Below are 12453 nucleotides of genomic sequence, written 5' to 3' on the forward strand. Positions count from 1 at the left end.
GCAGAAAACACTCTCAGCTCTTTCACTCATTTCTTCTGTACTTAGCTTCATATTTAAAAATAATAGTCTGCTTTGCTAGTTGCTGATGATCAGTGTGAGATGCCTTTTGAATAGGATGTAACTCTCACTCTTCCTCCCCATTTTCTCTGCTGCTTTATCAGCTATACGGCCAGGCGTCTATTACGGACAGTGCTCAGAAATCTGTGGAGCCAACCATAGTTTTATACCTATTGTTCTAGAACTAATTTCACTAAAAATCTTCAAAATAGGGCCTGTATTCACGCTATAGATCTACTGTACCTTCATCCCATATGTCTACTGCACCTTCACCTCTAAGCCCACTGTGAACTCTCTCCATAGATCCACTGTACAGCTGCCCCAGCATTAACCTTTTAAGTTAAAGAATGAGAGAAATAATATCTCTCTGCAGTGAGATGCCTTAACTAGATACCTCCACATGACCTGCTATTATTGTATCCATGCTCTTTACACTATTCCTCATCATTCAACTAAAACTATTAAGCACAAATTATCATCTACCTACCTCACCAAAAATAATTGATATGCAAAATCATGACAGCCCTTGAGAATCAAAATGAACAAAAATCTACTTACCCCATTTATTGCCCCGACAATTTTAGGCCTATGTGCTGTAGTACCAATCATTTTATTCGCCTCCCTACTAATTCCAACTTCCAAACACCTTATCAGTAACCGACTAATCACTACTCAGCAATGACGAATTCAACTTACCCTAAAACAAATAATGATAATTCATAATATCAAAGGACTAACCTGATCCCTTATACTAACATCCCTAATTATCTTTATTACCACAACAAACCTCCTCAGACTCTCACCCCATTCATTTACACCAACTACCCAATTATCCATAAATCTAGCCATAGCAATCCCTCTATGAACAAACACAGTAATTACAGGCCTTGGCTTTAAAACTAAAAACTCTTTGGCTCACTTTTTGCCACAAGGCACACCCATACCCCTTATCCCTGTACTAGTAATCATTGAAACCATTAGCCTATTTATCCAACCACTAGCCTTGGCTGTACACCTAACTGCCAATATCACAGCAGGCCACCTACTCATACACTTGATTGGAACTGCCACACTAGCAACTGTCAACCATTAATCTCCCCACAACTTCAATTATCTTTATAATCCTAATCCTACTAACCACCCTGGAGATTGCCGTTGCCCTAATTCAAGCCTATGTCTTACATTCTTACTAAGCCTCTACTTACATGACAATACCTAATGACCCACAAATCGCACGCCTACCACATAGTTAAACCCAGCCCCTGACCACTAACAGGGGCCCTCTCAGCCCTCCTGATAATATCCGGCCTGGCCGTGTGATTTCACTTCTACTCTACCACCCTACTAACACTAGGCCTATTGACTAACACACTGACCATATACCAATGAAGATGTGACATTGTTCAAGAAAGTACGTACCAAGGCCATCACATAACACCTGTCCAAAAAGGCCTCCACTACGGAATAATTTTATTTATCATCTCAGAAATCTTTGCTGGAAACTTCTGAGCATTTTATCACTCTAGCCCAGTCCCCACTCCACAACTAGGAGGACGTTGACCCCCAACAGGCATTACTCCTCTAAACCCCCTAGAAGTACCACTCTTAAACACGTCCATATTGCTTGCATCAGGAGTTTCAATTACTTGAGCTTATCACAGTTGAATCGAAAACAAACAATTCAAGCACTACTTATTACAATTTTACTGGGTATCTACTGCACCCTCCTACAAATCTCAGAATACTTTGAAGCACCCTTTACTATTTCCAATGGAGTTTATGGTTCAACATTTTTTATAGCCACAGGCTTTCACGGACTTCATGTTATCATTGGATCAACATTCCTTATCACCTGCCTTATCCGCCAATTATTTTATCACTTTACATCCAACCACCATTTTGGCTTCGAAGCCACCACCTGATAATGACATTTTGTAGATGTAGTGTGATTATTCCTATATATTTCTATCTACTGATGAGGATCTTACTCTTTTAGTATATAAATAGTACCGTTGACTTCCAGTCAGCTAGTTTCGACAGCATTCGAAAAAGAGTAATTAGCCTAACATTAGCCTTAACAATCAACACCCTACTAGCCCTACTACTAGTAACTATTACATTTTGACCACCGCAACTCAACACTTACATAGAAAAATCCAACCCTTATGAGTGTGGGTTCGATCCACTATCTTCCGCCCTCCCTCCCTCCCTCCCTCCTTCCCTCCCTCCCTTCCTTCCTTCCTTCCTTCCTTCTTCCCTCCCTTCCTCCCTCCCTTCCTTCCTCCCTTCCTTTCAATCTTCCTCTGTCACCTAGGTTGGAGTGCAGTGGTACAATCATGGTTCACTGCAGCCTCAACCCCTTGGGTTCAAACAGTCCTCCCACCTCAGCCTCCTAAGGCTAATTTTTGTATTTTTTGTAGAGACAGGGTCTTCCAAAAACAATCTTCCCACCTCAGCCTCCTAAGGCTAATTTTTGTATTTTTTGTAGAGACAGGATCTTGCTAAAACAATCTCCCACTTCAGCCTCCTAAGGCTAATTTTTGTATTTTTTTGTAGAGACAGGGTCTTGCTATGTTGTCCACACTGTTCTGGAACTCCTGAACTCAAGCAGTCCTCCTGCTTTGGTTTCCAAAAGTGTTGGAGTTACAGGTGTGAGCCACCACACCAACACAATCATATCTTTTAACGTTTTGTGATATATTTTTATGAATGTCTGAAGACCCTTGTGTAATTTATACTTCATACTTTGGGGAATGTAATGCTAGCAACTGTAGAATTCCAAAGAAGCCTTTAGTGACTTAACTAATATTACAGTAAAAGTCCAGTTCTAACCTTAGTATCCAAATATTTTCCTTCCTTCCTTCCTTCCTTCCTTCCTTCCTTCCTTCCTCCCTTCCTCCCTTCCTCCCTTCCTCCCTTCCTCCCTTCCTCCCTTCCTCCCTTCCTCCCTTCCTCCCTTCCTCCCTTCTTCCCTTCCTCCCTCCCTCCCTTCCTTCCTTTTTTTTGGATGGAGTTTCGCTCTTGTTGCCCAAGCTGGAGTGCAGTGGCGTGATCTCAGCTCACCACAACTGCCACTTCCCGGGTTCAAGCAATCCTCCTGCGTCAGCCTCCCAAGTAGCTGGGATTACAGGCATGCGCCACCACGCCTGGCTAATTTTGTATTTTTAGTAGAAACAGGGTTTCTTCATGTTGGTCAGGCTGGTCTCGAACTGTCTACCTCAGGTGATCCGCCCGCCTCAGCCTTCCAAACTACTGGAATTACAGCGTGAGCCACTCTGCTGGGCCTAAATATTTTCTGTTTTTACCAATAAGTACTTCCTTCCTGAGCATTTTGTCATTTATTATTATTTGATGGAGTGAATTCGTTTTCCCAAAAATGCTTTAAAATTTAAATAGAGATGGAGTCTTGCTATTTTGCCCAGGGTGGTCTCAAACTCATGGGTTCAAACATTCACCCACCTCACTCAACTTCCCAGACTGTTGGGATTATAGGCATGAGCCACTGTACCCAGCCAGTTTCCCCAAATTATTAATGTCTTGTGGATTTTGGCCTAGTTGGAATCACTTTTATTCTAGGATGTCAGATTTTGCAACCTTTGATTTATTTCTCCCCACAACTGTTCTATATGTTGATGTAGCTAAGAAGAATGAAGTTACCTCTGGTAACACTCTGAATCTTTGTTGAGTTGAATTGGAATGAATGATGAGTTTCTTTCCCACCAGTAGGCTGTCACCTCGCATAACAACTTCAATAGAAGAGACATTACATATAGACAGAGGAGAATCTTCCTAAAGAACTTCTGAGGGCATTAGGGGGATTTTTCTTCTGTGTGGAAGAGAGTTCCACTGTCATCCAGCCGTTCCGGAGCTGAACTCATGTTAAAACCAACTCCAAGAAACTGAACTTAGATTAGAATTTGGTTGTATTAAGCATTGCTTGACCTAAAGCAGTCTGTGGTTGTGGTTTTAAACTCATGAGTATGTTTATCTAGATGGTCCTTGAGTAGCTGCTGCTTGTCAGGAAGTGACTTCAGAAGTAGGGCATGACCTATATTCTTAATTCTCAGAGATTATTTTTGATCATTCATTGTGAATGGTTAAATTTTTAAAAACAAAGAGTGGTTTTAACTAACACCAGCTTCCACAAATGTCAAAATAATAGAGTTGTCACCAGTTTTGTTATATGGCACCTTAATGGGCACATTCTGTGTTCATTGATCCTGTAGTTATTTTCTCAGATTTTGGAGTACTTGACTGATCCTTGTAGAAAAGAAAAATAGCAAGTGTTTGTAGTGAATAGACTGCAGTAGAAACTGTGGCAATGCTTCCTTCACCAGCCCTTCCTTTAAATCGTCAATAATATCAGCAGCACTTAGATAAAAAGATGATACTGCCCCTATAAGGATTTAAAACCAATGCCATGTGGGGAACCTTTGAAAGTAGTCCAAAGGCGTCATCTGGAGAATATTTTGCAATCAGTATTTAGTATGTGTTGAAGGAAAAGTGAAAACAAGGGAGGGTGTCAGAAACTTTAATGAAAGGAGAAATTCTTCTCCAAGTATCTTAAGCTTTGGATTAAAGGTCCAAGGCCATAGAATATTTGAAAGAAAAGACTATCAGGATGTTAAAGTACTGACTGGCTAGCCATGGTGGCTTATACCTATAATCCCTGTACTTTGGGAGGCTGAGGCAGGTGGATCACCTGAGGGCAGAAGTTCGGGACCAGCCTGGCCAACGTGGTGAAACCCCATCTCTGCTAAAACTAAGAATTAGCTGGGTGTGGTGGCACATGCCTGTAATCCCAGCTACTTGGGAGGCTGAGGCAGGAGAATTACTTGAACCCAGGAGGCGGAGATTGCAGTCAGTCAAGATCGTGCTGCTGCAGTCCAGCCTGGGTGACAGAGCAAGACTCTGTCTCAAAAAAAAAAAAAAAAAAAAAAACCAAATATGTTGTAGCGTTGATTTAAAATGAAACTTTAAAATGAGTTTGAAGATGAATAACAAGAAATAGTGACAGACTGCCAAATGTAATGTGAAAGTTTTATTTTGACAAACAAAAGGCAGATTTGCAGCACCATTTTTTTTTCAAGAATATTTTATGTTAATCTGTGAACATTTTGCAGATTTTGATTTGAATATTGTGTTTTGCTCAGAAAAAAATGGTGGCTGTGATAGCTGATTTTTACCTTTGACGTAGCTCTACAGGTCGGGCACAGTGGCTCATGCCTGTAATCCCAACACTTTGGGAGGCTGAGGTGGGAGGATCACTTGAGGCCAGGAGTTCTAGACTAGCCTGGGCAACGTGGCAAGACCCCATCTCTAGGTTTTAAACATGTAAGTAGCTCTACCGTGATTTAGGATAATTTATCTAAAGATAAGTATATGAATCAGTTAATTGGTTAATGCATTGGTGGGGCATTGTGTTGAAGCTCAGTCATGCTAAAATTTAATATTTCCGGTGCTGGTCACAGCTGTTTCCACTTGTTATAAGTTGCTGTATCTAATGCACACACACATATGTGCGCTGGGGGCTCAGTCCTAAAGTCCAATATGCACACGCAGAGAAGACAGCTGTTGCTTTGTTTTAGAGAATACTTTTTTCTTCCTGCAGCTCAAGCAGACACTTGTGGAATTGCTAGTGGAGATGCTGTTGTTAGATACTGGCTAGAACTTGTCAAGGTCGACCATGAGGCTCTCTTCATGTGCTGACCCTTGCCTATCTTTCCAACTTCATTCATCTCTGCAACATTCTCCCTTTGGTGTTCAATGCAGTGAACCCCTTGCAGTTTCCAGAAAGTGCCCTGTGGCCTGCTTCTCTCTTAACTCCCTACTGGAATGTCATCCTCTTTACTGCACGCCTGGTCATCCTACTGAGAGGCCTTCCTTGACTCCCCGGCTTAAATTGGTTGTCCTTGTCTGTCCTTTCCTATCTTGTCTACATCCACACATTGCTCATGTTGAGTTTTACCTGTGTCTGCCTTCTGCTAGACTGCAGGCCCCTGAACAGACATGTTTTCAGGTTTGAGTCGCTGTGACTGAGTGCCCTGGACACCTAGGTGCTCAGTGGGTGCTGGTTTGTCGGACCTGGTTTCCTGCTGTGCTTCCTTGCCTCAGGCTTGTGTTCTGTACTGAGTGTATCTTGCCTACTCCATTCCTTTTCCACGTGGGCAACGCTGAACATTTGCTCCAGAGTCTGTGCCTTGAGTAATACCTGACATATGAAGTATTTAGCACATAGGCAAAGTCACTACCTCTTTCAGGAACAAAGGCCGGGGAGCTGGCGGGCGCGACTCTGGCGTATTGCCTTTGCCTGTGTGTTGCTGGCCAGTTATCCGCTTCTTGCATCAGAGCTCCAGAGTCCCATTTAGCTTGAAGTGGGCTGGGCCTTGCACATACTCCTCCTTTACCTCCTGACCCTGTTTAGCCAGGCCCGTCGGGGGGGCACTGTAGGAGGAAAGCCCCTGCCCCCCGCCCGCCCCCCGGTTCCTGTGTGCTTCTGCAGTGTTCAGGTCTTATTGGCAGTGCTCCCCAGGGCCCAGTGCAAGCAGAGACAGCGGCGGCAGCACCTCCTCATGACAGGCCTGCCAGCACCCCCTGCCTCTCAGGTGGTTTCCAGTGCGGGCAGTGGCTCCCGGGAACGGCTTCCCGCAGGCCCTTCTATGCACACTGGCCTCTACCTGGTTCAGCTGGAAGCTTCTTCACTGTCCATTGGGCTTCAGCCACACCCTCCCCAGCCGTGTCTCAGCCCAGCCCTGGGGACCTCTGTTCTAGCTTGTTCCTTCCTGAGTGCCCTCCTTCAATCTTCATATCCATTAGTGCTCTTTTCCCCCCATTAGTCAGTTCCCCGCTCCTCAGTCCCCTGTTAATAATTGTTCATTAAACTTTATTCACATCCCTGTGTGGCTTCTGTGTTCTGATTGGACCCTAGCCAGTACAGGTGCCCTCTGCCTAGGTGGCCGAAGGAACCATACAGGCTTTTCAGGGGCCTAAATGGCACCTCCATCACTCTGCAGACATCTGAGTTCCTGCTGTCAGATAGGCACTGGCCCAGCCTCGGGGAAGTGAGACTGGCTTCAGCCCTACAGAAGCCCCAAGACTGGGAGGAGAGAAGTAATGAAGTGTGTAGAGCTATAGAGGAGGGGTGTGTGTGTTGTGTGTGTGTACGCAATGTGACAAAATCTTGAAACAAACTTAAAATTTTAGTGTTGTTCTGGTAGGAGCTAAAGGGACAGATAAATGAAAATTAACAAAATTGATGAATACCGCTTTACCATAAATGATATTCCTGATAGAAAATCTAACCAAGTGTGGTTTCGTTTGTGAATAGTCTTTCCCTTTCCACAAATCACTTGAGGGGGGTGAGGTTTTATTTTGTCTTCTCATCTCTGAGCTTCTAAAGGGCAGGGACTGTCTTTTGTCTTAGTTATCTTATACTCACAATGACTATTACGTACTAGATGCATAATAAATGTTAGTTTACTGAATGAAGGGTGATACAACTATTCTGTATTCCATTTTCTACTCCAAGAAAGCTGAAATCAGCCAGTGTGTAGACTGCCAACTCTCAGGTATCCTTATTTCATACACACGGAAACTGATGTTAAGTAACTTACCCAAGGCTACGCTGATAAAATGTGACTGACCCAGGCTTTAAATCCAGGCTGATACCAAAAGCTTGGCATTTTCACTACACTTTGCAGTTCTCACCATGAGTGGTTACTGTAGTCAGTCAAGTCCTATTTGTGTGTGCACACGGACACACTCACCTAGGGGTCCTTTTTCCTCTTCAGAGCCCTCACCATTTCTTCTAGAGTCACCGACCTCTGGCCATCCAGGTACACATGGACAGGGTTAGAAAAACTCACGGCTTGAGAATCGCTCTCCATTTGCTCCTTTAGGGATTCAAAAAGTCTTTTAATGAAGTGTATCCACTTGCTAGAAAATTGAACTTGGTACAAGTTGTGGAACATGTTTAGTTGCATAAAAGTTCAGTGAAAGCTAAACCTCAGGGAACGTACGTGCTCTTGAAACACTAACTCTTGCCGTCCCTCTTTCTTCTCAGGTGCTGCTACCCCCGTATGATGATACCACTGTGAATGGTGCTGCCAAGGAGCCGCCGCCACCTTACGTGTCTGCCTAAGCCTTCGAGTGGGCAGAGCTGAGGGCAGCAGCTTGACTTTGCAGACATCTGAGCAATAGTTCTGTTATTTCACTTTTGCGATGAGCTCTCTGAGCTTGTTTGTTGCTGAAATGCTACTTTTTAAAATTTAGATGTTAGGTTGAAAACTGTAGTTTTCAATATATGCTTTGCTAGAACACTGTGATAGATTAGCTGTGGAATTCTTCCTGTAGGATCGGGGATATAACGGGCTTCACTAACCTTCCCTAGGCACTGAAACTTCCCCCAAATCTGGTGGACCTAGAGTCAGATAAGTCTGCTTTTGTACCTGCTGGGCCCCAGTTGGGCAGTTAGTCACATTTTTTCTCTCTGTTCCCTCTCGTTTGAAAATGTAAAATAAAACCAAAAATAGATAACTTCTTCTTCAGCCATTCCAGCATAGAGAACAAAACCTTATGGAAACAGGAATGTCAATTGTGTAATGATTGTTCTAATTAGGTAAATAGAAGTCCTTACATTTGTGTTACAAGAATTCCCCCCACAACATCCTTTATGACTTAAGTTCAATGACAGTGTGTGTTTGGTGGTAAAGGATTTTCTCCATGGCCTGAATTAAGACCATTAGAAAGCACCAGGCCGTGGGAGCAGTGACCATCTGCTGACTGTTCTCATGGATCTTGTGTCCAGGGACATGGGGTGACGTGCCTCGTATGTATTAGAGGGTGGAACGGATGTGCTTGGCGCTGCGTGGGATCTGGTGCCTCTCTTCTGGATTCGCATCCCCACCCAGGGCCTGCTTTTACTAACCGTTCTGCCCTAGCTTGGTTCAAGGCGGTCATCTAACTGACTTGATCAAGTGGAATTGGGATGTATTTGATACACTTTTGCCTAACAGCATGGAAAAGGGTTTTCCTTTCCCTGCAAGCTACATCCTGCTACTTTGAACTTCCAAGTATGTCTAGTCACCTTTTAAAATGTCAAAGTTTTCAGAAAAATGAGGATTGTTTTCCTTGTATCGCTTTTTATCTTGACTACCTGAATTGCAAGGGATTTTTATATATTCATATGTTCCAAAGTCAGCAACTCTCCTGTAGGTTCATTATTGAATGTGCTGTAAATGAAGTATTTTGCAATTAAAATGAGGTTTGCTCACATCCAAGATGACCTTGTGACTCTGTGCTCATTGTGTCTGAGGACCTTTCCCTCCACATACGGCCAGGCAGATGCACCCAGTTCAGCCTAAGGAGTAGGCTTTATTGCTTGTTTTACACACAGTGGTGGGGTTTTTTTTGTTTTTTGTTTTTTGTTTTTTTTTGAGACAAAGTCTCGCTCTGTCGCCCAGGCTGGAGTGCAGTGAGCCCTCTGCCTCCTGGGTTCAAGCAATTCACTGCCTCAGCCTCCTGAGTAGCTGGGATTACAGGCACCCGCCACCATGCCTGGCTAATTTTTGTATTTTTAGTAGAGATGGGGTTTCACCATCTTGGCCAGACTGGTCTTGAACTCCTGACCTCATGATCCACCCACCTTAGCCTCCCAAAGTGCTGGGATTACAGGTGTGAGCCACCGCGCCCGGCCTACACACAGTGTTTTTAATATCCCAGTCCTGATAAAATGAGCATCTTAGGCCAAGAGGAATGGGGGTCAAACACTCGAGCTTCCAACGTTCCTAACCGTGTGTTCAGCTGTTTTGCATATGTTTGCTTTGTGTCCATAGTGTACTTTTAATAAGCAGTTAAGATTTTTGCTACAGTCCAAGGGAGATTAAAATAAGAGAGGTATGAAGGGGCATTTTTATCCCAAAGAATCAGCCTCAGTTATTTCTTTTGGTGTATCTCATTGGCATTCTTTATAAACTCTACGTAAGTAATTCTGTTTCTTGAAGCTTTATGTCTAGAAGATTGACACAAAGTGAAACACATGAGTTACTAGAAATGGAGAAGGTGCTGGGGGCAGTGGCTATAATCCCAGCACCTTGGAAGAACGAGGCAGGAGGATCGCTTGAGCCCAGAAGTTAGAGACCAGCCTGGGCAACATAGTGAGACTTCATCTCTGCAAAATTTAAAAATTAGCTGGGTACCATAGCATGTGCCTGTAGTCCCAGCTACTCAGGAGGCTGAGATGGGAGGATAACTTGAGCCCAGGAGGTTGAGGCTGCAGTGAACTGTGGCCATGATCATGCTACTTGCACTCCAGCCTGAAAGACAGACTGAGACCTTGTCTCAAAACTAAAATAATGGAAAAGCCCTATCAGATAGTTTCATGATCCCTGGGGAAGGGACATAGGAAATCACAGTTAATTGCATGTTGTTCCCCATGATTTTTTTTTTTTTTTTTTTTTTTTGAGATAGAGTCTCGCTCAGTCACCCAGGCTGGAGTGCAGTGGCGTGATCTCAGCTCATGGCAAGCTCCACTTCCCGGGTTCACGCCATTCTCCTGCCTCAGCCTCCCGAGTAGCGGGGACCACAGGCGCGCGCCACCATGCCCTGCTCATTTTTTGTATTTTTAGTAGAGATGGGGGTTTCACTGTGTTAGCCAGGTTGTTCTTGATCTCCTGACCTCTTGATCTGCCCTCCTCGGCCTCCCAAAGTGCTGGGATTACAGGCGTGAGCCACGGCGCCCCATGATTTTATAGCTCTTTGCCTAATTATTTTTGCAGTATAAAAAATGATACATGGTCAGGCAAGGCACAGTGATTCATGCCTATAATCCCAACATTTTGGGAGACCTCATCTGAGGTCAGGTGTTCGAGACCAGCCCAACCAGCCAACATGGGAAAACCTCATTTCTACTAAAAATACAAAAATTAACTGGGCATGGTGGTGCACACCTGTAATCTCAGCTCTTTGGGAGGCTGAGGCAGGAGAATAATTTGAGCCCAGAAGGTGGAGGTTGCAGTGAACTGAGATTGCACCACTGCACTCCAGCCTGGGCAACAGAGCAGACTCCATCTCCGGAATAAAAGAAAAATGATGCATGGTCAAATGGAAGGAAGTGTTGATTTTGAGAGTCACATAGCGTTCTTGGAGAGAAAACAAGACTGCTGATTTCATTCATGCAGCACTCAAATAGCACCATAGACTCTGAGATATCCCTTTGTTCTCAAAGATCCCATATGCTGGCTTTTCCTGACTTGTTGCATAACCTAGGCTAAGGTCAAGAGCTGCCTCCATATTTACCTCTGCAGAGTAAGGAATTGTTCCCTTCTTGTCTCCACTATGGGAAGGTTGTGATGCTGGATTAAAATGACCTAGCAGAGCACATTACATGCCTTAGCAGTTACTGTATCTATTTGTCTCATTGCTAATCCAGATAAATACTTTTCAATGTATTTCAAATCCATTTTGATATCTAGCCCCTTTCTCCTATTTTGTTGTCCACAGAGAAACAAGCAGTTACTCCTGCAGTTTTTCAAGTCTCTTTGCTGGGGCAGAAGAAAGAGGAAAGCATACACACCCTTTGACTTAAATTGTGGTCTGTCCACCCTAGAAACAGCTTCCGCTGAACAAGCTAGTGAGATTTCCAGGATGCCAAGTTATATAAAAGAGGCTTAAGGCCAATAGTCCCTCTCCTTCCTGCACCCTCTTCCTGCATGAATACTATGTGCGCCAGCTCCTCCAGAGGCTGGTATCCTTGTTCCTGCCCGCTTCCTTTCATCCTCAAGAATGCAAGAAATGGCCAGGCGCGGCGGCTCACACCTGTAATCTCAGCACTTGAGGAGGCTGAGGTGGGCGAATCACTTGAGGTCAGGAGTTTGAGACCAGCCTGGCCAACATGGTGAAACCCGTCTCTACTAAAAATAGAAAAATTAGCTGGGCATGGTGGCATGCACCTGTGATCCCAGCTACTAGGGAGGCTGAGGCATGAGAATCACTTGAGCCGGGGAGGCTGAGGTTGCAGTGAGCCGAGATCATGCCACTGCACTCCAGCCTGGGATCGAAAAAATAGGGAGGGAGGGAGGGAGGGAAAGAAACTTCCCCTACTCCGAGCCTTTCTGCCCCCTCCCCGTTTTTCACTCTAGCCCTTGAGAGAGAAGAAAGAAGAAAGAAGAAAGAGGGAAAGAAAAGGAAGAAAGGAGGGAGGAAGGAAGAAACGGAGGGAAGAAGGGAGGGAAAAGGAAGAAAAAGAAATTTCCCCTTCTCCGAGCCTTTCTGCCCCCTCCCCATTTTTTACTCTAGTGCTAAACATATTTGTGTAGTTTGACTGCTTAACCAAACATTCCATTTGTCTTTCCTCTCTACCCTCAGTTCATTAACCAACAATACTGATTATTAATGATC

General features: G+C 44.2%; 1 protein-coding gene across 1 annotated transcript in view; it reads left to right on the forward strand.

Annotated features, from left to right (window-relative positions):
* Nucleotides 1-9335, forward strand: part of LAPTM4B (lysosomal protein transmembrane 4 beta) — a 74929-nt gene extending 65594 nt beyond the window's left edge. The window contains 1 exon segment of the mRNA XM_045398534.2: nucleotides 8120-9335. Coding sequence (XP_045254469.2) covers nucleotides 8120-8197 — 78 coding nt within the window. The 3' untranslated portion in view covers nucleotides 8198-9335.
* Nucleotides 9336-12453: the final 3118 nt, after the last annotated feature.

Source organism: Macaca fascicularis, chromosome 8 (assembly GCF_037993035.2).
Source record: "Macaca fascicularis isolate 582-1 chromosome 8, T2T-MFA8v1.1".
In the NCBI taxonomy this organism is placed as follows: domain Eukaryota; kingdom Metazoa; phylum Chordata; class Mammalia; order Primates; family Cercopithecidae; genus Macaca; species Macaca fascicularis.